The sequence below is a fragment of the Pogoniulus pusillus genome, chromosome 18 (assembly GCF_015220805.1).
Source record: "Pogoniulus pusillus isolate bPogPus1 chromosome 18, bPogPus1.pri, whole genome shotgun sequence".
NCBI classification, from domain to species: Eukaryota; Metazoa; Chordata; class Aves; order Piciformes; family Lybiidae; genus Pogoniulus; species Pogoniulus pusillus.
In genome coordinates, this window is record NC_087281.1 from 7,276,296 (window position 1) to 7,303,048 (window position 26,753).

Sequence of the window (26,753 nt, forward strand, 5' to 3'; positions counted from 1 at the left end):
AGCCACAGATTTAAACTAGAAAAGAATATATAATAGCCAGAGATGCAAGGGACAGAGAGAGTGATGGTAGGAAGAGACACCTCACATTTTGTAAGTGCTTCATGGCACACTAAGTTCAAGAACATTCCACAAAGTTTTTATTTCATTAAAGAAATCAGTGACAATCAAATCATACAATCAGCCAGGCTGGAAGAGACCTCCAAGATCATCCAGGCCAACCTAGCACCCAGCCCCATCCAGTCAACCAGACCATGGCACTAAGTGCCTCAGCCAGGCTTTTCTTGAACACCTCCAGGGACGGTGCCTCCACCACCTCCCTGGGCAGCCCATTCCAATGCCAATCACTCTCTCTGCCAACAACTTCCTCCTAACATCCAGCCTAGACTTCCCCTGGCACAACTGGAGACTGTGTCCCCTTGTTCTGTTGCTGGTTGCCTGGCAGAAGAGACCAACCCCCACCTGGCTACAACCTCCCTTCAGGTAGTTGTAGACAGAAATGTGGTCCCCCCTGAGCCTCCTCTTCTCCAGGCTGCACACCCCCAGCTCCCTCAGCCTCTCCTCATAGGGTTTGTGTTCCAGGCCCCTCACCAGCTTTGTTTCCCTTCTCTGGACACCTTCCAGCACCTCAACATCTCTCTTGAATTGAGGAGCCCAGAACTGGACACAGCACTCAAGATGAAAATGGGAACAATGTTGATTATTGATTAAAATACAACTTCAATCAAATATGCCATTTTTTAATTTTGATTTCTCAGCATGTTACCATTAATAAACAACTTGCTGCTAGAGCCTGGATTCAGATAGGAGTTTCTCTTCCAGATGCAAGTTTCTTTAACAAGGTTTGTTGGCTAACATACAACTGGAGATTTACCAATACTATGAAACAGCGAGAAGCTTCCTCACAGATTGCACATAACAGAAATGTTAACAAATTACTTAGAACTGATATTCCTGCACCTCTTTTCTTTTACCCTTTAGAACTGATATTCCTGCATCTCTTTTCTTTTACCCTTTAAAACTGATATTCCTGCACCTCTTTTCTTTTACCCTTTAAAACTGATATTCCTGCATCTCTTTTCTTTTATCCTTTAGAACTGATATTCCTGCACCTCATTTCTTTTACCCTTTAGAACTGATATTCCTGCATCTCTTTTCTTTTACCCTTTAGAACTGATATTCCTGCATCTCTTTTCTTTTACCCTTTAGAACTGATATTCCTGCATCTCTTTTCTTTTACCCTTTACAACTGATACTCCTGCATCTCTTTTCTTTTATCCTTTAGAACTGATATTCCTGCATCTCTTTTCTTTTACCCTTTAGAACTGATATTCCTGCATCTCTTTTCTTTTACCCTTTAGAACTGATATTCCTGCATCTCTTTTCTTTTACCCTTTAGAACTGATAGTCCTGCATCTCTTTATCCTTTAGAACTGATATTCCTGCACCTCTTTTCTTTTTACCCTTTAGAACTGATATTCCTGCATCTCTTTTCTTTTATCCTTTAGAACTGATATTCCTGCATCTCTTTTCTTTTACCCTTTAGAACTGATATTCCTGCATCTCTTTTCTTTTACCCTTTAGAACTGATATTCCTGCATCTCTTTTCTTTTATCCTTTAGAACTGATATTCCTGCATCTCTTTTCTTTTATCCTTTAGAACTGATATTCCTGCATATCTTTTCTTTTACCCTTTAGAACTGATATTCCTGCACCTCTTTTCTTTTATCCTTTAGAACTGATACTCCTGCATCTCTTTTCTTTTACCCTTTAGAACTGATACTCCTGCATCTCTTTTCTTTTACCCTTTAGAACTGATATTCCTGCATCTCTTTTCTTTTACCCTTTAGAACTGATATTCCTGCATCTCTTTTCTTTTACCCTTTAGAACTGATATTCCTGCATCTCTTTTCTTTTATCCTCCTAGCTACAGGGACATTAGAGCAATGAATGGTTAACCAATGCGTATTCTGCATATTATTTACACTTAGTCAATCCTGTGTAGCCTAAAGAGTTTCCTTAGGTCAAGGAAAGCAGGACATTTCTGAACCAACCAAGAGTGTTCACACTACAGTTGGATTCAAACAGTAAGTTTTGACCACTAACCCTCAAGGAGAACATTAAAATACTTTTTTAGCTCAAGCATAGATTTTCCCCCAGTAAGGTACTGTGGCATCTTAGAGAGAAGCCAACAGCATACACACGAATTTTAAATGATTACTGAACCACAAAGCTGACATTTTTAAAATGTCAGAAGAAACCCTGAGGGTAGCTGTGTGTGCAGAATTGTAATTGGAATATAGTATCAGTGTAACTTAGCTCCTGAAGGACAGCAGAAGTTTGAGGCAGAGTTAATACCATTTTTTTTCTTCTTCCATTTGCGTTCGAAGTTTCTCTTCTACTGGATCAAGAGTATTTAGCTCTTCAGGAGGACTGGAGATAGCTACAGGAGAAATTATGAGATGTAAGCAATGACCATAAGATGTCAAAAGAAAAAAACCTTTTGATTAGAATACACACTATTTTTAAAGAGGTAGGTAATGAGATAGGGTTCATTAACTACTTATCTCTCCTGGAAATGTTTCTTCAAATTCCTTACTAATGTCTTAATCAGTACAAAAGGCATCTGATAAAATAGTGATTTTAATTAAATTGCTTTTAATTTTTACTTTTCCTCAGTAAAATCTGAAATATTAATTTTAGATATGGATAAATTTCTGACCTTCATGAATATGAAGCATTCATGCTATAGAGAAGTGTACTTGTGCAGAGCAAACTGAAGTGATTTAGGAAGCTACTATCTCTCAAACAAGAATGCTCACAGACCATGTGAGAGCATTCTTGCTATGTTTCCATGTAAAGCCAGCCAAATTTACTGTGAGGGGTCTTTGGCAGTGGTTAAAGGTACTTTTAGAAATGATAACAAAGGCTTTTATGTAAGATAAGAACCTCTATGACACAAAGTGCCCAGCTTCCTCAACCTTTAATGCAGCTATACCCATTATCTCTAGCAATTTGCTGGCAACATCAAGAAACTTAGGTGTGGGCAAGGTGAGCAGCACAAAGTTTTTTATGTGTATAAAATGGAAAGAGATGAGTACAGTGCAAACTGATAGATGAGTACAGTGCAAGCTACTGGCACTGTACTGCCTTGGCAGCAAAAATAGCATTGGGCCAGACAACCAGCAACAGAACAAGAGGACAGTCTCAAGTTGTGCCAGGGAAAGTCTAGGATGGGTTTTAGGAGGAAGTTGTTGGCAGAGAGAGTGATTGGCATTGGAATGGGCTGCCCAGGGAGGTGGTGGAGTCACCATCCCTGGAGGTGTTCAAGCAAAGCCTGGATGAGGCACTTAGTGCCATGGTCTGGTTGACTGGATAGGGCTGGGTGCTAGGTTGGATTGGATGATCTTGGAGGTCTCTTCCAACCTGGTTGATTCTGTGATTCTATGATATTTCATCAAGTAAATGTCTAAAACTTAAATATTCATCACTGAGTCCCAGTCACAAAAAGCAGAAGAGATCTTATCACAATGTTGGGTAAAGTTCAGTGAGAAGTGAAGCCCAGGACACATCTACTTGGGCACTTTGTAAATTCACTGTTGTATTTTTCCATGATGTTGCAGTCTCCATTTCAGGTTTTGGGTTTTTTTTTTTTGCCATGCCTTCTCATTGCAAGAACATGTTTGTGAACTAATCATCATTTTGCTCCAAAGAGTAGACCTTTTTTGAATCTGTCTAATATATACAGATGGATGCATTCTATCTCATGTCTAATACCAGCAGCATTCCATCTCCTGTCTAATACCAGCATTCCTCAACAGGCAGGCTCAGTTGTTTTAAAATAACATGATATGGACACCTGAGTGAACAGCTGGTAAAACACAGAAAACATAATATTTGTGCACAATTTTCAGATAAATTCCTAAGAAGAAATACTTTCTTTTTGCTATTTTTTAATTTCTCTGAAGAGTTTCTGATTACTGTTACACTTCTGCCTACACGTATAGAAATGGAAAAAGTTTAGTAAATCATCAAATAATTGTATCTATTCATTAATCATGTACAGAATCATTGAATCATAGAATAGTTTAGGTTGGAAGGGACCTCAAAGATTATCTAGTTTCAATCCCTCACCATAGGCAGAGACACCTCCCACCACAACAGGTCCCTCAAGGCCTCATCTAACCTAGCCTTGAACACCTCCAGGGAGGGAGCATCCACAACCTCCCTGGGCAACCTGTTCCAGTGTCTCACCACCCTCACTGGAAAGAACTTCTTCCTAACATCTAGTTTAGATCTCCACTCTGCCAGTTTTAACCTATTACTCCTTGTCCTGTCACTACAAGACCGTGTCAATAGTCCCTCCCCAGCATTCTTGTAGGCCCCCTTCAGATACTGGAAGGCTACTACAAAGTCTCCTAGAAGCTTTCTCTTCTCCAGACTGAAAAGACCCAACTCTCATAGCCTGTCCTTATAGCAGAGCTTCTCCAGCCCTCTGACCATCTTCATGGCCTCCTCTGGACTCACTCTAACAGTTCAGTGTCCTTCTTGTGTTGAGGGTTCCAGAACTGTACACAGTACTCCAGGTGCGGTCTGATGAGAGCAGAGTAAAGGGGGAGAATCCCCTCCCTTGCCCTTCTGGGCTTCTCTTGCTGCAGCCCAGCACACAGTTGCTGTCTGGGCTTTGTACACACTGCTGGCTCATGTTGAGCTTTTCATCAACCCAGATCCCAAGGTCCTTTTCCTCAGGGCTGTTCTCCAGCCATTCACCACCCAGCCTGGATTTGTGCTAGGGATTGCACTGACCCAGGTGCAGGACCTTACACTTGTTCCTGAGGTTGGCCTGGGCACACCTCTCCATCCTGTCCAGATCCCTCTGGATGGATCCCTGCCCTCTAGCAAGTCAACTGTGCCACACAGCTTGGTGTCATCTGCAAACCTGCTGAGGGTGCACTTGATTCCTCTATCCATACTGCTGACAAAGTATATCAAGTACATGTAAATTAAGAAACCCTGGGAACTCACAATTTTTGCTCATTTACATAAAAACATTGCAATGGATTAAAAAGCACAGAGGTGCTACTGCTGAAATATTAACTGTGTGAAATAGTTTCTGCAGCTGCAGGAAGAACACAAAGTAGTTTCTGCTTTGTTCACTCAAGATTATTTTTAATTCTCCAACTGACAGTTTGTCACATGAACCTTGGTTGTACAGTCTAGCTCTATGCTTCTAGTACATCAGCTGAGATGAGCCATTCAGCTGACGTGACTTCTGCGGAACAACAGCTTGGCCTCATCCCGGATAATGTAGACCCAGATTTCAGGGGTGCAGAGGAGGTATGATACTGATGCTCAGGGAAACATTCTTTCTGTGTATACTAGGGGTTTCTGTTAGTATAGAATCCTAGAATCAACCAGGTTGGAAGAGACCTCCAAGATCATCCAGGCCAACCTAGCACCCAGCCCTAGCCACTCAACTAGACCATGGCACTAAGTGCCTCAGCCAGGCTTTGCTTGAACACCTCCAGGGACGGTGACTCCACCACCTCCCTGGGCAGCCCATTCCAATGCCAATTACTCTCTCTGCCAACAACTTCCTCCTAACATCCAGCCTAGATTTCCCCCAGCACAACTTGAGACTGTGTCCTCTTGTTCTCTTGCTGGTTGCCTGGCAGAAGAGACCAACCCCACCTGGCTATAACCTCCCTTCAGGTAGTTGTAGACAGCAATGAGGTCCCCCCTGAGCCTCCTCTTCTGCAGGCTGCACACCCCCAGCTCCCTCAGCCTCTCCTCATAGGGTTTGTGTTCCAGGCCCCTCACCAGCTTTGTTGCCCTTCTCTGGACACATTCCAGCACCTCAACATCTCTCTTGAATTAAGGGGCCCAGAACTGGACACAGCACTCAAGGTGTGGCCTGACCAGTGCTGAGTATCTCCATCCACTTTTATACCACAGTTACTGTAGCAGAAGTCAGTAATAAGGAGTATTAGCTTTTTACATTACCACAACTGTACATCAGCCGAGTGTAAAAAATCAAGAATCCTACATTGTGAAGTCTTTTGTTAAGAGTATTGAGACACATAATGTAAAGAAGAGATTTTGACAGTGCTGCATTATGAAGAGAATAGGCTTATAGCTTTGATAGGGCTGGGTGCTAGGTTGGACTGGATAATCTTGGAGGTCTCTTCCAACCTGGTTGATTCCATGATATTTATCTTCAGGTCAATAGTTTTTATTTCACCTTCAGAAACAACCCATTTGGTGAAATGAAACATGAGATATAATTGATACCAGCTGCCTGCTTAGTGAGGAAGGTGAGCTCTGCATGAGTTGGCACTCAGTCCATATCAACCAACCATTGTTAGTTTGCTTGGACTCTTTTTCACAAAGATTGTAAGAGGCACTTTTAGTTTGGAGCACAGAAAGTAGTAAATTCTATCACACATTCCACATCACCAAATCACCCAGTACCAGAAAAAAATACAGCACCTGCTAACTGGATCATTGTTTCAAAGCAGTATGGGAAGCATGGATGAAACCCACAATTTCTAATGTGAGATAGCAAGTGTTATCATCATAGTTCACTGCAAACTGGCAACAGCTTGAAATACTCTGGCAGATTCTTGTCTACAGTCAGAAAAATTTGCAAGAAACTCTCTGTGACCCTGAACTTTATACTCTCTGGGGCACTCACATATATCTTGCCACCTGAGTGTATGCTAGAGTTCAAATTCCTAAGGATTTGCTGCCTTGTGCCTTAAATAGCAGGGTGCCTTGCTCTCCAGCTGTATTTTTGCAGTCAAAATTTTTGATTTTGCCACTGGATAGTCTTGTGTTTATCTACATAAATGTAGAATCACTTGCAGTGACCAAATATAGAGTTGTATCCAGTTCATGTTTTTACTGCTTTATCTACCAGCTTTGCAGCTTTTGGCAAACTTGGGCTTTAGAGCTTTCACAGAAGCACAGAATGTCAGAGGCTGGAAGGGACCTCAAAAGCTCATCCCGTCCAACCCCCTGCCAGGGCAGAATCACCTAGACCAGATCACACAGGAACATGTCCAGACAGGTTTTGAACACCTCCAGAGAGGGAGATTACACAACCCCTATGAGCAGCCTGTTCCAGTGCTCTGTCACCCTCACAGGGAAAAAAATCCTCCTCATGTTTAAATGAACCTTCTTATGTCTCAGCTTCCACCCATTGCCCCTTGTCCTGTCATTGGGCATCACTGAGCAGAGCCTGGCTCCAGCCTCCTGGCACTCAGCCTTTACATCTTTATAAACATTGATGAGGTCACCTCTCAGTCTCCTCTTCTCCAAGCAGCACAGCCCCAGCTCCCTCAGGCTCTCCTCCTAAGAGAAATGTTCCATTCTCTTAATCATCTTTGTGGCTCTGCACTGGACTCTCTCAAGCAGTTCTATGTCCCTCTTGAAGGTGGTGGTGGGGGCTCTGAATAGGACAGTACTCCAGATGTGGCCTCACCAGGGCAGAGTAGAAGGGCAGAAGAACATCTCTGGACCTACTAACAACACCCCTTTTAATAGACCTCAGGATGGCATTGGCCCTCCTGGCCACAAGAGCACACTGCTGGCTCATGGTCAATCTCCCATCAGCTAGGACCCTCAAATCCTTTTCCTCTTCACGGCCTTCCAACAGGTCAGTCCTCAACCTGGGGTTGTTCTTTGCCAGGTGCAAAACTCTACACTTGCCCTTGTTTCAAACTGGAATGTATGCTGCCATTTGTTTTATTTTTCTTTAAAGAACTACCTGTTCATCTTTATTCAGGATCAGCTTACAAGTAACTCTTCCCCTGCAGGACTAAGGGCATGTGTATTTTGGTGAATATTATTTTTATCTCTGCATTTAGTAAAAGGTTGTTTAAAAAGCCCTATGAGGACAGGCTGAGGGAGCTGGGGTTGTTTAGCCTGGAGAAGAGGCTCAGGGGTGGCCTCATTGCTGTCTACAACTACCTGAAGGGAGGCTGTAGCCAGGTGGGGGTTGGTCTCTTCTCTCAGGCAAACAGCAACAGAAAAAGGGGACACAGTCTCAAGTTGTGTCAGGGGAAGTATAGGCTGGGTGTTAGGAGGAAGTTGTTGCCAGAGAGAGTGATTGGCATTGGAATGGGCTGCCCAGGGAGGTGGTGGAGGCACCATCCCTGGAGGTGTTCAAGAAAAGCCTGGATGAGGCACTTAGTGCCATGGTCTGGTTGACTGGAAAGGGCTGGGTGCTAGGTTGGACTGGATGATCCTGGAGGTCTCTTCCAACCTGCTTGATTCTATGATTCAATGGAAGGGGTGTTGCCTTCATGTCAGCTACACTCAAGCAATGAAAAGTTTCTGAAATCACTGTGGCTAAAAGACCTCTGTTGGTTTCCAAATATATAATGCACTGAAAAAAAAACCCAAACCCACAACCTATGAAGATAAAAAATCAGAGAAACACAAAAATAAAAATAAAAAAGGGAAAAAAAAAAGAGAAACAGCTTTAAGTTTAATGTTTCATATTTACCAGTCTAGCAGCAGATTTAGTGGAACAGTAACATAGCTGGGTCGTAATCAGAAAAGCCCTACTAACTCAAGATCCTTGCCTACAATTAATGTGCTTGTTTGAGGCTAACTGGAATATTTTAATGAGACAAATTAGATTACTGGCTGTGAAAAGAAAATATAGTGACACTCAGAACCACTACACTTAATAAACACATTTTATGTTTTGTCTGCATGACATCATTGCCTCATCATTTATCTTGTTTGTGACAGTAGATAAAACCATACCTGATATATGAATAATCACTTGCCCTTCTGAGAAGGGGTGTGGTTTATTACCCTAAAGTTTTGAGGCTTTGTTAGCATTCATTTCTATCATAGAATCATAGAATCAACCAGGTTGGAAGAGACCTCCAAGATCATCCAGTCCAACCTAGCACCCAGCCCTAGCCACTCAACTAGACCATGGCACTAAGTGCCTCATCCAGTCTTTTCTTGAACACCTCCAGGGACGGTGCCTCCACCACCTCCCTGGGCAGCCCATTCCAATGGGAAATCACTCTCTCTGTGAAGAACTTCTTCCTAATGTCCAGCCTATACCTACCCTGGCACAACTTGAGACTGTGTCCCCTTGTTCTATTGCTGGTTGCCTGGGAGAAGAGGCCACCCCCCACCTGGCTACAATGCCCCTTCAGGTAGTTGTAGACAGTAATAAGATCACCCCTGAGCCTCCTCTTCTCCAGGCTAAACAGGCCCAGCTCCCTCAACCTCAACCTCTAACATGGGAGAGGTTTCATGTGGGAAAATAAAATCTCCTTTGCTATGGAGAAAGCTTCTGAAATGAATGAAAATGCTTCTGAAATGAGTTGCTTACCATGAAGCTGAAGCATTAGGAATACACTGCCACCAATGTGAAGACTGCAGTTGCAGTAAGCAGGCATGGCAATCCTGTGGCTGAGGTAAGAACTTGACTGAGAATAATACAGCACAACTTTACTGACACTAAGGTGCTAAAAGTGAAGTCACACTGAGTGTTTCAGAGCACAGAAGTACTGAAGCTTAGCACGTCTGTTTCTAGTTAGGGACTGTCAGGTAAGTAGCACAGTTCTCAGTTCTGAGAAGTGCCAGCAATATGGGCACAAGCATATACATAGCTATGCAGAGTAAATCCTGTGCTTGCAGGTCACATTTAGGAATGCAGTGCATGCAGCCACTGTGGGATCAATTCAACACCTCTAATGCTTTCTAAAAATAATGGGTGTTAGAACTTGCACTCTGCTGGAAGTCTGGCTGTGGTTGTCAGTACAAATACTCATGAAAATGCACAAAAGGATTTATTTTGGACTGTACACTGGTTTTATAGAATGCCTTTTGAAAGAATATTAAGGAAGAATATGCATATTTTATACTTAAGTGGTTCTGTTTCAGAATGTATAGGTGTAGAGGAGTCATACAACTGCTGTCTCACTTCAGGTTAGGCAATGAAAGGAAATTTGACCTTGATTTAAAAGGTGAATGCTAATCAAGTAAATGCATATGGAAGTAGCAGCCTAAACAATTTTGTTCTTTCTGCTATATTAGCATAAGACCTTTCATCTGCAAGAGAGAAGTAGAGATGATGGAAAACAGAAAGGAAAAATTACATTATTGATGACTAAATGAATGTATTATGAGCATGAGATTGTATTGTAAAGTGTTTAGTTTAACCTTTGGCTCAAATAAGACAAAAGATGTTAGGCCTGAAGCATCTCTGATGAATCTAATATTTTTCTGTGCAAATAGCAGAGATATGCAATGAGAAGTCACTTGGTTAAATGTACCATAAAGACCAAAGTACTACAGAAGTTTTGTCTGGGGATTCAGTGTAAGAGAGAAAAATAATGAGGAGTCTATAAGCACTTGACCTTCACTCCCACAGTTTCAAGATGCCTCCCACAGGGGAGGAAAAACAGTGGGTCACCAGGCCCAGGGGAAAAACAAGACGTGATGTATGTTAAAGACTTGTCTGTACTTGCCTTGATTATGTTAATGCATTGTTTGTATGATGGGATAAAAGGAGTCACCACTAGGGTGACAGGGCCTTTTTGGTCCTTTGCTTTTGGCCCTCTGTCCTGCACAGATCCTATGCCTACACTGGCCTGGAACACAGCGCACCTGCTTCAAACCAAAGTGTTGTTGCATTTGTCAGATTATTGGCAGCAACAGTTTTGGTTTCACTTTCCCAGCTGCCTACTCCATTAGCCCTCAAAAAGAGTTTCCTGCATGCTTTTCTAAACGTTGGTAGGATGCACCAGTTCTCCAGATGAGGTCTGAAGCCACAACATTAGGATTTCATGTTATCAGGAATGTTACTCTTCAAGAAGATTGATTTTGATGCTGTTCAGCGTTCTGGCACATGATCTGTGCTTGATCCATGCCACATACAGCTTGGGCAGTTGTGGGTAGATTATGTTTCTAGGAGCGTGTCCAGAGAAGGGCAACGAGGCTGGGGAGAGGCCTTGAGCACAGCCCTACGAGGAGAGGCTGAGGGAGCTGGGATTGGTTAGCCTGGAGAAGAGGAGGCTCAGGGGAGACCTTATTGCTGTCTACAACTACCTGAAGGGTGGCTGTGGCCAGGAGGAGGTTGCTCTCTTCTCTCAGGTGGCCAGCACCAGAACGAGAGGACACAGCCTCAAGCTACGCCAGGAGAAATTTAGGCTGGAGGTGAGGAGAAAGTTCTTCACTGAGAGAGTCATTGGACACTGGAATGGGCTGCCCGGGGAGGTGGTGAAGTCGTCGTCCCTGGAGCTGTTCAAGGCAGGAGTGGACGTGGCACTTGGTGCCATGGTCTAGCCTTGAGCTCTGTGGTAAAGGGTTGGACTTGATGATCTATGAGGTCTCTTCCAACCTTGGTGATACTGGGATACCTTCTGTCTCTACTGGTACCAACCTTGGTCACCTCTGCCTATGCATATGCCCATTGTCTGCAGCTGCAGAACAGCTAGGCTGTGCTGGGCAACCAGCTCAAGAAGGGGCAAGAAATACACATGCATTTAGACATTTCTCGTAGACAACTCTTTCCTATGACCTGAGAAGGAAAGGACATTGAGTTCTATGTTCTGGTAGCTGTCAACTGGCTAATGCTTGTACTGTATTCTAAGAAGACATTCCAATGTGTCAAAAAAAAAAAAAAAAAAAGAGAAAACTTCACAAGATTCTTATCTGGAGAAATATATCCAACCTCAGCACATTGGTGGGATATGCACATTTGCAGGATATTATTAGTAACTACAGTTTGCAAGTCATTATTTTCTTTAAACTTTAACATGCAAAGTTTTTTGAGCAAAGAAGTAGGGAAGTAATTTATTTTAGACCTTTCAGAAAGAAAAAAAATAAGGGAAATGGAAGAAATTTTTCAACATCTCATTATGCTGCTTCTCTTTCATTCCTTGTCCTGTGTTTTACATGATCAGATAGGAATTGCTGTTTTAGATCTGACCTTTACCTTGAAAACAGACAAAGGAAACACAGATATGAAATGCATTTGTTGTTAGATTATGTAACTGTTGTTCACCACAAAAAGCTCTCACAGAGGAAACTTTGACTGATAAAGGGCTAGTCAAGCTGCCCAACACTGGACATGGTCAGATGAAAAAGGTTTGCTGCAACTTAAACTGCACATTACTCTTAGTTACTTTACCAGCTTTTTAGATTCAAGAGAGAGGCTACTCTGAGGTATACAGAAACTAAACAAGCTTCAATCTAGAATCAGTAGACTGTGCATAACCCCAAATTTATTTTTTGCTCACTTCATCTGTAGGCCTGTTTTCAAATTACAGAATCATTCTGGTTGGAAGGGACCTTGGAAGATTGAGTGTGCCAACCTACTGCTCAAAGATGGGAAAAAACTGAACCAGACTAGGTTGTTCAGGTACATTATGAAAAACAAGGCAAACTCTATTCTGCAAACTTCTCTGATCATTTACAATGTGTAACAATCCTCCTAGCACCTGTTTCCTAATATCTTAATTTTAGTAGACCAGGGAGTTGGTGCAGACACCACCTCTGGAGGTGTTCAAGAAAAGACTAGATAAGGAATTTAGTGCCATGGTCTAGATGACTGGCAGGGCTGGGTGTTAGGTTGGACTGGATGATCTTGGAGGTCTCTTCCAACCTGGTTGATTCTGTAATTCTATGATCTCCAGCTTCTGTCTTGCTTACTTGCTAGTCATCATGAGCCTTTAACTAGCAATGCCATTTTTAACAGTGAAAAAAAAAACCCTGAACATTTCAGGATTTCAGAAGAAATACTTATTTCAAGAAAGCTTACAAAGGCTGCAAGCTGTTCCAAAAACAGTGAAATGCTAAAGTCAGTGTCAATAAAACCAAGAACTGACTAGCTGGGCTGTAAGTTCATGACTTCTAATCAAAATATCACTTGATCCAAAGATGCCTTTGCTCTTTTTTGAGATCAAATAAGATGAAATTGAGTGGGTCACACGAGAAGATTAATAGAAACACATGAGTAGCCTCAGAATTTTCTCTGACAGTTCAAGAGAACATACTTGCAGATATCTCCATTAAAGATGTAGTATTCACTTTCTTGAATACACCATCGAATCATGAAATCATAGAATCAACCAGGCTGGAAGAGACCTCCAAGATCATCCAGTCCAACCTAGCACCCAGCCCTAGCCACTCAACCAGACCATGGCACTAAGTGCCTCAGCCAGGCTTTGCTTGAACACCTCCAGGCACAGTGCCTCCACCACCTCCCTGGGCAGCCCATTCCAATGCCAATTACTCTCTCTATGAAGAACTTCCTCCTAACATCCAGACTAGACCTCCCCTGGCACAACTTGAGACTGTGTCCCCTTGTTCTCTTGCTGGTTGCCTGGGAGAAGAGACCAACCCCACATGGCTACAACCTCCCTTCAGGTATTTGTAGACAGCAATGAGGTTACCCCTGAGCCTCCTCTTCTGCAGGCTGCACACCCCCAGCTCCCTCAGCCTCTCCTCATAGGGTTTGTGTTCCAGGCCCCTCACCAGCTTTGTTGCCCTTCTCTGGACACCTTCCAGCACCTCAACATCTTTCTTGAATTGAGGGGCCCAGAACTGGACACAGTACTCAAGGGAAAACTCATGTCTGCCTCTCTGATTTAGCACTGCATCTAGTAAAGCCTGCCTGTGTGAGGTTGGGGACTATAGGGTTAAAAAATCCTGTAGGGACTAGAAAATTGTTACTCAATCCCATAATTCAGCTATCTCTTTATAAACTCATGGCGAGGCCAGTTTGTTCTCCTCTCCTCCGCCTCCAGCCCTGTGTCTAGCGGGACCCGCTTGTATCAGAACAAACTTGTAAGCACTAGACCAGTTTTGGGGCCTTCAGAGGCTTTTGTTTAGGCCTATGGATGGCAGAGGCATTGGAGGGGAGGACTGGAGCACTGGGGATTACAGATTTAGTTTTGGGTTGGGGGAAAAATTCAAGGGGTTTGCTACGATTTTGTATGTGCTTTCTAATTCCTTTCTGCATCTATCTTTCCAATTATAATTCTGTTTTCTCTCCAATTCATTTGAGGGCTTCATTCTGTCAGCTCTTTAAAAACCACAACACTGCCAAAAACAGTAAATGAGAAAACACAGCAACAATAAGACTGCTAAACACCCCAGAAAGACTACAGGGAAACCTGTGGAAAGAAACATTTCTGTCGGCCTGAGGTCTGAAGGGACAGGTGTTAGAAGTGTCTTCTTACTAGAACATATTCCTGTAGTTTGAAACCTGATTCCTAAATAACACTGAGAAAAACACAAAACATATTATCTTAAAAGAAACCTCAAGCACTGCCCTCAAGGCACTCGTTACTGCTTGTCTAGCTGCTGCGTTGGATTTGTGGTTATTTTCCTGATAGAGATCATTGGAATGGGCTGCCCTGAGAGGTGGTGGAGGCACCGTCCCTGGAGGTATCACACAGTATCACAGTATCATCAAGGTTGGAAGAGACCTCACAGATCATCAAGCCCAACCCTTTACCACAGAGCTCAAGGCTACACCATGGCACCAAGTGCCACGTCCAGTCCTGCCTTGAACAGCTCCAGGGACGGCGACTCCACCACCTCCCCGGGCAGCCCATTCCAGTGTCCAATGACTCTCTCAGGGAAGAACTTTCTCCTCACCTCCAGCCTAAATCTCCCCTGGCGCAGCCTGAGGCTGTGTCCTCTTGTTCTGGTGCTGGCCACCTAAGAGAAGAGAGCAACCTCCTCCTGGCCACAGCCACCCTTCAGGTAGTTGTAGACAGCAATAAGGTCACCCCTGAGCCTCCTCTTCTCCAGGCTAACCAATCCCAGCTCCCTCAGCCTCTCCTCGTAGGGCTGTGCTCAAGGCCTCTCCCCAGCCTCGTCGCCCTTCTCTGGACACGCTCAAGCATCTCAATGTTCCTCCTAAACTGGGGGGCCCAGAACTGAACACAGGACTCAAGGTGTGGTGTTCAAGAAAAGATTGGATGAGGCACTTAGTGCCATGGTCTGGTTGAGTGGCTAGGGCTGGGTGCTAGGTTGGCCTGGATGATCTTGGTGGTCTCTTCCAACCTGGTTGATTCTATGTTCTTTACAGAACAGAACTTGGTATACAGAAAAATGCCAAAAGTTCTTCAAGAGCGCTGACCTGAAACACAAAGCAGTATGCAGAACCAAGAAATGTTGTTAACGGCCACAGCTGCCACAGGCTAAAGCTTATGTTTTTTTCCCTCCAAGACAAGTCTGGAATAATTACAATGATTTAATTACCCTGTAGTAGCAAGAAGCTCTAATGATCCTCTAATCTACTTATGCCGTATTACTACCCACAAATGTTTTCAAAGTTAATTGCCCAGCATTTCAATCATTTGCTTGAAAACTGATCTGGTAATTTTTTTTCCTATGTTACAATACTTGCTCAAAGCAAATGTCAGAGAAGAGCTCAGTGTAAAAGAAAGGCAAAGAGGCACTGGATTTTGAACTTTCAGCCAGTCTTGCTATGATATCTTTGTCTTTGCCGCATAGGAAATGATCACCCTTTTTAATGAGAGTGGTGTTGCCAGATTTCTGCCAGTCTCAGAATTCAAAAAGTAAACCCTGATGCAGAGCATTTCTAATTGCCTTTTTTTTTTTTTTTAAACTTTTGCTTTGAAATAGAAAGACTGAATAAATAAAACCCATCACTAAATAGAGTGGCCTTGATACCACTAGAGGTCACCATAGGAATAAAATCAGTGTTCTACGCGAATAAGATGAATTTCTTACCAAAAAAACCCTCCTCTTGTTGCTTGATGTTTCATGCATAAATGTATAAAACATGACATGCAGAAACAGTGAGCATATAAAAATTCTTTCCCTTATTCTGAGGCCATTGAAAACTAACTGAACCAGTTGGGGTTTTTTTGGGTTTTGTTGTTTGCTTTTTTTTTTTTTTTTCCTTTTCTTTTTCCTTTCCCCTCTCTTTTTCCTCTAAAAGTAGCATAGTTTACACACTGGAAAGACATGAACCCACTGTTGTGGTAGGCCTGATAGGCCCAAAATAGGCTTATCCATGTCCTGCCTTGCATAGGCATGTTTTTCTGCTCCACCAGAGAGACAACTGTGGGGAACGGACACCAAAGAACCTGGAGCTGCTGAGTCTGGCCTGCCCAGGGTCCTGTGGTGTAAGGCACACACACACTTAGCTTGTGCCTGCCTAGTACAAGGCTGTGCTTTGCCCAAATTAGGGAAAAGTGAGCCTGTGGCTTAGCCTAATATGGTCTGGTTTGGCTAACTGCCATCCTGATTGGCTATTCTTTGTCCAAAGGGCAATTAATCTCAGCCCACACTGATAAAAGGAGATAGGCAGGTGAACAACCTGCTTTTGCTTCCCTGCTCTTTGCTGTGCTCTCTCTGCTGTGCCCAGCCCTGCTGCTCTTGCACACTGCCTTATTGCTGCCTGCTAAACTCCACTGCCGCCAGTTACCAGGAGCAGACCCTGGATGCCTGCAGGCGATCGGCCTGTGTGGCCAGCGTGACATGGTGCTGAGACTGCACCACATCTGCCTCTGCACCTGAAGGTCCTGCCTAGAATCCCTGGGCACATACACAGATCATCCAGAAGAAGCCAGCAGACAAGGTCAGAGATTGTCTGCATCCTGTCCCCAGAAGCCAGGAAGATTCAAGCCTCCACGTCCAACAAGACAGAGTCCCCTGAAAGCATTTGGGCACTGTCTGGACTGTGGCTAGCCCCTACAAGTGGATAATAATAATAATCTGTGAGTAAATGCTTCAATGCCTCTTTGTAACTCTCTACTGCCTGCTGCCATAGAGCAGAAAGAGCTTGAGCCCAGCTACTGGACAAGCAGCGTATTGACCACAAGCGGCGTTTGGCCATGGGAATTTTCTCTTCCAGTTCAATTAATGTTTCTATATATTGCTGGTTATGCCTAGATCTAGACATTATCCATAGAATGTTTCCATGACCATGTAAGAACCCAAATAGAATTAAAATCAGTGGTCAGGGGTGGGGAGAGTTCTGAATGGCAACATTAATAAACAATATTAATTTTGGAAAAGATCATCTCCCATCAATTAATTTCCCCTCCGCAACACCCACCTACATGGTTTTGAGAAAGCATCTTTGGCTGCCTAGTAGCATTGAGGATGTGTTGCTTTATCTTTTGTCAAATTAAAAAAGAAAGTAAAATCTTCAAATTCTGCACTTGAAACAGATTATTTCTCTTAAGTGCTTTATTTAGCCCATACAGAAGATATAATTCTTCAGCACCAGGAACGATGGTCTTAAGCTAGGCTATCTATTATTATAGTCTATGGACCATGGTGGATTTGTGTGGGAAAACACAGACCACCACTTTCCTCAGCTTCTGTCATTTTGCAATTTAAAACACTTGTGTCTCTTCATTTCTTGGTATTACTACAGATCAAGACTCTACTGCTTCATAATATCATCTGAGTTACATGATGTAAAGCAATGAAAGAAACTGAGCACACTATTTAAATATGGATTTATTTAAATAAGAGATTAACTCTGATGCAAACCAGCATTTTGGAAGTGCTGTGCACATTTCCATTCACACAGATGACAGCAGATGAGCTCAAGATAGTTCTTCTGAGCCTGATTAATGTTATATATGTCTGTATGATGCTGATATGATTGTAGAGAAGACCACCACACACTCTGTAAACATAGCTTGTATCCACACTAGATATAAACCATGTTGGCCTAGCTTTTCTAGTGGCATAGGCTGTATTAGAAGAGTTCAGGGTCAGGTTGGTCAGGGTGTTGTGCAACCTGACTAGTGAAAGATGTCCCTGCCTGACTTTAAAGGTCCCTTCCAAATCAAATTGTTCTGTGATTCTATGACATCTCACTCTGGACAAGTGGGAACAGCAGTTCCCAATTCTATCTCTTCAGATATGTGTTGGACAACATATTTGCACCCCATCAGGTATAGGATATACAGTAGCAGCAGCTTCTTGCAGCAGAATCAACTACTGCACTGGAAAAACAGTTTATTTGAAATTCCATGCACTAGCTTCATTATTCAGCACTGTCTGTCCTTGCTTTATTTTGGTACTCATCATACCCTTCTTTCACTTCTAATCAAGGAAAAGTGAGGAACCAGAGTGAAGCACGTTATAGACACATAGCAGAGCAACAAGAGCATAAACTGATGCTAACATCTTTAGAACAGGAGTGTAACAGGAAAAGATGATGCAGGCAAAGCTTATAGAGGGAACAAAGATAAGGAGAAAGCTCTCTGTTTCTCTTTTTAAAGCAAATAAGTGTTATAAATCCCAGTATAAAAATAACAGATGCCAAAAGCCTTGCTGTGAGGCATTGCCCACACTAAATTCAATGCTGGTATACCTTTTCAGGAGTTTGAATACAGCTGTTTTTTCTGACTCACTTAGACATTTTAATTTTTAGAAGGAATGGGCTTTTTCAAAGGAAGTTTGCCCAAAATATAACTTGGTAAGAGCTCTTTGAACAACAGCAAAACCAAAAAATCTTATTTCTAAAACCTAAGAAACAATATCTGGGAAAAGAGTTTTAAAAGAAGGTTAATAAAATGTAGATAAAGCTGGGCCTTAATGCTGAAATGCATGGAAAGGCTTCTGATTCCTTAGAGACCATTTGCCATCTTTACCCATATTAGATTGCACCTTCTATCTTTTTTCTCCCTTTTCAAGTAGCCCTACAGAGACCCTGCACTTGGTCTGGTTGAACCTCATAAAGTTGGCACGGGCCCGCCTCTCCAGTCTGTTCAGGTCCCTCTGGGTGGCATCCCTGCACTCCAGCATGTCAGCTGCACCACATAGCTTGGTGTCACTGGCATCCTTGCTAAGGGTGCACTCAGTGCCACTGTCCATGTCACCAATGGAGATGCTAAACAAGACTGGTCCCAGGACTGATCTCTGAGGGACTCTACTGGCCTCCACTTGGACATGGACCTATTGATGTGGACCACTCTTTGGCTGTGGCCATCAAGACACTTTTTAATCCACTGAGTTGTCCATCCATCAAACCCAGATTTTACCAGCTTGGAGACCAAGATGTAGCATGGGCCAGTGTGGAAGACTTTGCTCAGATCCAGATAAACGACATCCCCTTATCTACTGATGCTGTGATCTTTTCACAGAGGCCACCAGGTCTGACAGACACAATTTGCCCTTGGTGAAGTGTTGCAGGCTGTGCTGCCTGCTATCACTGCTTGCTGCGGGCCACAGTAAACAAGCCAATAGACCAATATGGTGCGAGCCTGCCGTGAGGGAGTCTTCAGACAATTCACTGTGAACTATGCAGAAGCCCCATTTATTGATCATAACAGCCTGAATTTATACACTCAGCCAGTAGAGCACAGGCCTACTCATTAGCATAATTAGTCAGGGACAACCCACCACATCTTGTTATTCTCGTTAGCGAAGGTCCATCATCTACCCCTTCTGAGATAAGGTGGCCAGCTGCATGTGAGACCCAAGGTCTGTTATTACAAGGATCTGCCTGTTGCCACTTCACATCCTTTTCCACAGCTCTCCTGCACCTGCACCTCTTCTGCATTCTGCATTCCCACAGTGAAGCTTTTATAGCTAATAAGGACGAATGTCACACTGAGAATGAATCCCTGCAATCTTACACAAAGTATTCAATGTTTCTCATTGTGTACTAAAAAACAGTAATCACCTTCAATGAAAACTCTTATCTAATTGTGTCCTTTGTTAATTCCCAGCATATGGTATTTTAAAAGAGATACCTAAGAACAATGGGGTTAAGTAATGGAATTTTCCACAGACATGATAGATATAAGTTGTTTAAAATCCAGCTAGAATAGTTTCTTAAAGAGTCTGAAATACAAAATGCTTTAAGTTCAGAAAAAAATAAGGCAGCAAAAATAAGGCAACTGGAAGATACTAAATTGTTTTCTAATTGAAACAATGGTGCATTTTATTTCATGCTGAGATTTCAACAGACTCTTAATTAGACTTCTTACCATGCAGTTTTCATTAAAAAGTTATCTTGATGACATTCTGGTCATCAAGAAGATCCTGAGAGACTTGACACCTGTTACTCCTTGGAAGAACATTCATCTAACAAGGCAAGCTGGCAAGTAATGTTTCCCAACTCGCAGATTAAATATTAAGTCAAAATACCCACAGCGTTTAAAAGACTGAGGAGAAAGAAAATACTTAGTGTGGTCTAGACTTAGTGATGATAAAAGAGATAGTAATGCTCAAAACAAAAGGCAAAACCACATGGCTTGCCTGCTACATTGTGGAATACTAATAGACTATTTAGCATGTGACTGTATAGCTGGTAAAGTCACTGCAGTGTCATTTCCCAAGGACATCAAATATAGTTATGCTTACGTATTTCATGCAAAGCAGCTTAGATACTTATTGAAAACAGCACAACATTTGCAACACGTTTTTTATGTTGTAAGAAATCAGTATGCAAGCCCAGATGTTGTCATGCAGATTGAGATATACAGTCAGCACACACCACTCTATTGTTTGAAACACTGAATAAGGAATTCTCATAAATGGCATTTCAAGGATTCATCTTGATCTAACTTCTTAACGTGGCATAAACTTAGTAGAAAGCATTATTAGAAGATAGTATATGTATTGGGCAGTATTAAAACATGGAGTGAATTAAAGAAGAATTCCATGTTATATGGAAGTTAATACTTTTAGATTGAATGGAATAGAATAGATCAGAACAAAACAGAACAGAGCATTTGGATGAGACCTACAATAGTCATTTAGTTCAACTGTCAGACCACTTCAAAGCTGACCAAAAGTTAAAGCACATTACTAAGAGTGCTGACAAATGACTCAACACTGTCAGGCATGGGACATTCATCACCTCTCTAGGAAGCCTGTTCTACTGTTTGACCACCTTCTTGGTGAAGAAATGTTACCTAATATCAAGTCTAGACTTCCTCATATGTTCCAAAGTGTCCTGTCACTGGATATCAGGGAGAAGAGACTAGCACATAGGTCACTTCCTCATCTCATATTGATAAAAAGAAACTTTATTGACAAAGATAGCATTAATTTTCATTGCTCTTTAAAGAAAGAAATATAAGAAAGAATAAAGATATAAAACAATAGCATCATCAACAGATGTTGACATGCATGGCTAAATTAGGAAGAGAAAGGGGAAACTATTTTGCTACTTGATGGTAATTTATTTTCCAAATTTTGAGCAAAGAAAGAGGGAGCAAAGAAAGAAAGAAAGAGGGAGTAAAGAAAGAGGGAGCAAAGAAAGAGGGAGCAAAGAAAGAGGGAGCAAAGAAAGAGGGAGCAAAGAAAGAGGGAGCAAAGAAAGAAAGAAAGAGGGAGCAAAGAAAGAAAGACAGAAAGAAAGAGGGAGCAAAGAAAGCCCCTCCATTTTCTCCTTCCTATTAAGACAAATATTGTTTTTTTGTGTTATGTATACATAGAAATAAAACCATTAACTGCAGTCTGGTCTGAATTAGCTCCATCTTTTATGTGAAGAAGGTCCATGAAGGCACATTGTGGGATCCTTTTATGGATCTAAGTGAGAGTGCCTTAAACTGCTACTGCTCCAGCAGATTTCTGTCACATTTTAGCCAAAGCTTACTGTCTAAAAAGTGAAATTCTCATATGAAAACTCTTAGACTGTTTCATATGTAGTCAGTGGAGTCAGTTTAAAGCATCTTAAACTAAATTTGGACAACTTCACACTTCTATGAACAACTGATATAGTAACTTTTAGCTTCACAGCTGTATCAACAGAAACTTCAAGAAATAGCTTCTCAACTTGTATAACTAGATGCAGAAGAAATGGCCTGTATATGCTTTCTTCAGTCCCTCTTGGGATAAGGAAAATTAAGAAGCATGTTAGATTGTGGCTAGGAGCTCAGTCTCAGGACAAATCAGTGCCTGTTAATGGGAATTCAAATTAGAGTCTTCAGAAAGCAAGAAAAACTTGAAAATGGAGACAGCTGGTCTTGTTTTAGTCTCTATGAGCTCAGAGTAAGCCATTGTCAAACCCCCAAACCTGTAAGACTTTCACGTTATTTTTCTCACCATACATAAAGTCAGGTGCCTTTCAACCCAAACCTCTGACAAAGTTCACAGAGTGTTCTCTGTGGTAGGGATTACTGTAGAAACACTGTGCTAAAAAAAAAATAAATAGAAAATACTATCTGCCTCTCAAGCAGATTCAGCCCTGGGAGAGAGCTTGTTGCCCTCATTGCATCCCATTGTATTTAAAACGCTTTACTCTTACCTAGAGCTGCCCTCTGAATGCGCCTCTGGGTAATTTCTCCTTTCAGATGGTCTGTAAAAGACACAAAATGCAAATAGTAAGGAACCAAACTGCAAAAACTAGTGAAATCATTGCTTATTTCCCAATATTTGAAATCCCTTGTGCTCCTAGCCAATTTAAGGAGTATTTTTGTGATTCACAGGACAAGTAGTTGTCTGAGCTCTATCCTTCTTGCTACTGCTAGTAAACAAGTAGTCACAATTTGGCTTTACATATAACTTTGCCCAGCAAGAAAAGCTGAAGATGAAGCTATTTACTGTCAAGCACTTTCACAGGATAATGAACTCCTGCTGCTAGATACAAAAGAAGTCCAAGTGAGGCGAGAAGACATACAGAATTCCAAATATTTGTTCAAACAGACTTATAGGCGCTAGCAGTGGAAATGAGCTATTAGGTCATCCAGTACGCCTCTTTGCCAGTGAAGGGTTCCCTGCAGTCCATTTTTTCCTGTTCATCCAGCTCAGCTTAAAATATCCCATGTGCTAGAGCTTTTGCAAGTTGTACTGTTCAACAGAACTCACTCTGCTTATGCCACTGGTATTAACAAATAACTTTAATTTCATTATCTCGTTATGCCTAGTTAGACTCTCATGCTTCATAGAATGGTTTACTCTTCTTTTGTTATCTCCAACTTAATCTGTGACACTATTCTAGTTCATCAATTATTTCAAATCATTAAGATTACCACATACAAAGCCATTATTCATAGATATTAATAGAACTAATAAAGGAAAAGCATAACCCTAATTGTGTAATTTGAGCCATATATATGCAGAAGGAGGATGGGATTATGCCTTTCAAGTTTTGAAATCAAAACAATTTTTAATCAGACTTACTTATAAGTTTTACTAAGATGTACATCTTGACACCAAAGCAAGAAAAAAAGTAATCCATGCTGGATTCACTTTTTCTCCCAAAACCTATAGTTATGTATATTATCCATTCTGAATTAAAAATATCCTTCTGCTTTCAAGTGATAAACTGTAAACTAATCAGAGCAAATGACATCATTAAAACCTGCCAAATGCTTAAGTTGAGAATGTGAAAAGTCATTTCAATTCATAGGTCATTAAAGTTAGACTGTTCTAGGACCACCAAAGAATGATGAAAAATTAAGCTTGTTTAGGAATTAATAGAACAAGTCTCAACTATTTAGTAGTAGTGTAGAAAAGATACTGAATGCAACACATAGCACCATAATAGCAAAGGTATGCTGTTTTGAATGCTCTTAGAAACCAAACCCAAACTCCCTACCTCCTCCTTGTCTGTAAAATGGGGTTTGAGGATTCTTAGTTTTCTCCACAGTAAGTTTTATGCTTTTAAATTGTTTCTATTAAGCCAATTAATTATTTCATACTTAAAGTTATCCATAAAATGAAGAAAAGCCTTCAGCTACTGAGAAACAGGTTCTAGCTATACCAAGTAAACCCTTTGTCTCAGCTGTATTAACACTCAACAGAAAAAACTTAGTTAAGTAAGCTCCTGATTTCTAGAACTCTACATGAAATCCCCCTTGATTAATTGCTTTACCAATGAAACCCCAGTTAAATCATCAATAATGTGCTATTTGTGCTTTGAAAACTCTATAAATGATGTCAATACTCAGTGAAACGTGATTAAATGTCCCATTTTTTTCCACAGATTGCTTTTTGCTGTTCTGGATATTTAGGTCTTTGTATTCTATTGTACTCTATCACACATGGTGATGTTAACTCAATATTGAGCCACGAGACAGTTACAAAATAACTGCAGTAATCTTGATATCCATCTCAATAGAATACCATTAACTTAGGTTCCTCAGAAAGCCAGCTATACATGTATCTTCAGAAAAACACTTTCTTAAGTACTGGGAGCTGCAAAAGGCACTGCCACTGTAATCTGAGAAAATGGTTCTAGTAGTGAGAATATGCTGTTCATCGAGAGTCAACTGAAAACAAGACATACAAGTTCTTAATCCTGTCAATACAGGGTTTTAGCAGTGCTATTTCTCTTTCTTTAACCTTGCTAGAAACAGATCAGCAGTAATCTAAATGTTTTGCATCTCAGGTGGCAATGAGATCAGCTGAGCAAAAGCAAACCCAACAAGTCAACAAAAGTAAGACCAATCAATACAAATACATGCAAAAACATGGACACGGGGATGAGATTTTTAATGACTACAGCCAAGAGGCTTGACTTTCAATTACCCTGAATTTACTCTTGGTATAGCAGAAGCCCTACTTCTACTGTAAGCTGTCTTTGTTTGAATGGGTAGTGGGGAAAGAGGCTCTAAAATGACTTTCAACATAATTAAAGACACAAACACACAGAGAATATATTGCAAGAAGGAAGGCCAGAGCCATTATGGGGTCTATTAGAAAGGCTGTGGTTAGTAGGTTGAAAGAGCCTCTCCTTCCCCTCTACTCTGTCCTGGTGAGGACTCATCTGGAGTATTGTGTCCAGTTCTGGGATGCCCAGTTCAAGAGTGACATAGAACTGCTTGAGAGCTACAAAGATGGTAAAGGGAATGGAGCATCTCTCTTAGGAGGAGAGACTGAGAGAGTCAGGGCTTTCTAGCTTGGAGAGGAGGAGACTAAGAGGTGACCTCATTCATGAATAAATATGTAAGGGTCAAGTGTTGCCATTGGAATGGGCTGCTCAGGGAGGTGGTGGAGTCACTGTCCCTGGAGGTGTTCAAGAAAAGACTGGATGAGGCATTTGGTGTCATTGTGTAGATGTCTGGCTAGGGCTGGGTGCTAGGTTGGACTGGATGACCTTGGAGGTCTCTTCCAACGTAGTTGATTCTATGGTCCTAAGTGCCAGGAGGACAGAGCCAGCCTCTTTTCAGCAATGCCCAGTGACAGGAAAAGGGACAATAGGTGCAAGTTGAGGCATAGGAGATTCCATGTGAACCTGAGGAGGAATTTTTTCACTGTGAGGGTGACAGAGCACTGGAATAGCTGCCCAGGGAGGTTGTGGAGTTTCCCTCTCTGGAGATATTCAAGAACCATCTGGATGCATTCCAGTGTGATCCTGCTCTGGCAGGGGGGCTGGACCAGATGATTTTTCAAGGTCCTCTCCAGACCCTGACATTCTGTGATTCTATGATTAAATGTAAGGTTCTACTAATAACTAAAAACTACAATGCAAAGCAGTGCAGTAGCAGATCCATAATCTGGGTTTAACACAAAATCCCATCAACCCAAAACCTTCTCCAAATCTTCCTTCAACCAGACCACAATCAAAACCCTAGCCTTTGTACACTTCTGCTTCATTCATGATACGGATCATGATGTTGTAGAAACGTTGTAATTCTTTTGTTTATCAGCTTTAAAATGAATGAGAAGTTGCAGCCAGAGAGGAACCAAATAAAGCCAGAAAAATACAAATCCAGTCTTACCATTCTTATAGTAAAAGAGTTTTTCTTTTATAAAGATAAAGGTCACACTTATTCATTACACAGAGTCTGAACTGCCTTTTCAGGGCAGCAAAAAAATGAACATTATGTTGCAGAAAACATCTTGGGGATAAACTCCAACTGTATTACAGGAAAAGTAGCCTAAATAGGAATTCTGTTTCAGAGGACATGACAGTATCATGAGACACCTGACTATAATTCCATTCCAAGACTTAGCCAGATATGATTTAATCTTTCAATTTGTTTTAATCCAATTTGAAATTTGACAGTTTATTTAGATTTCCTTTGGAAAAATCCTTCATTTTCATGTTGAAACTCTTATTTTTGTCAAAACCTCGACATTTTCTGTGCATGTTTTTGATTAAAGTAATCTTGCTCTGTTTTCACTACAAATACTTGTGGGGGAGGATGAATGTTTCTGACCTGCTCTACTTTTCTGCCTTTGAGAATACCATCACCCTAACGTAAGGCTTGAAGTTCATAAGTTACAGAAGAAGTGGATGAATCTCTTGCATGCACAGGCCTTCCCGTATAAACAAATGGAAGACTTCAGTCTTTAGTACTGCCAGTTCTACAACCTTCATAAACACAAATATTTACCCAAAGAAATATGAAGAATTGCATTCTCATCCCCCTCCCTCCTGCCACCTCCCCAGTCTATCCTAATCCCAACAGTGCAAAGTTGTGGACAAGGTAGTGTTTTGCAAAAGCTGAATTTCAGACTTGGAGAGAATCTCTCAACATATGGCTAATTATGTTTCCTGAAGTTTCACCAAACAAGAAGTGCTAAAAATAGGTCTGCAGCTTATACAAAATATTTTTTTTCCAGTGGAATCATTCCTCATTTGGAGATAACAGCCCCAATAAAATGTTGAATGCTGCAGCTCCACATGTTCTGGCAAAAAAAGTAGTTTTGGGGAATTTAAGAATTCACTCAGCATGCAGCCAGCTGTCATTAAGGCTGTGATAAATCTGTTGGTTTTGGCCTGTGTTTCTGGACACATGTACCAACCTGAGGTATGGAAAAGAGATGACCTGGTAACACAGGCCGTCAGCTTTGTGGCAGGAGACAAAAGCAAG

General features: G+C 41.7%; 1 protein-coding gene across 1 annotated transcript in view; it reads right to left on the reverse strand.

The window, feature by feature from the left end:
• The window catches only part of KIF6 (kinesin family member 6), a 173,192-nt gene that overhangs the window by 16,148 nt on the left and 130,291 nt on the right, over window positions 1-26,753 (reverse strand). Inside the window, exons 16-17 of the mRNA XM_064158320.1 lie at window positions 22,238-22,288; window positions 2,356-2,440 (exon numbers count right to left, since the gene is read on the reverse strand). Coding sequence (XP_064014390.1) covers window positions 2,356-2,440; window positions 22,238-22,288 — 136 coding nt within the window. The remainder of the gene's footprint in view (window positions 1-2,355; window positions 2,441-22,237; window positions 22,289-26,753) is intronic.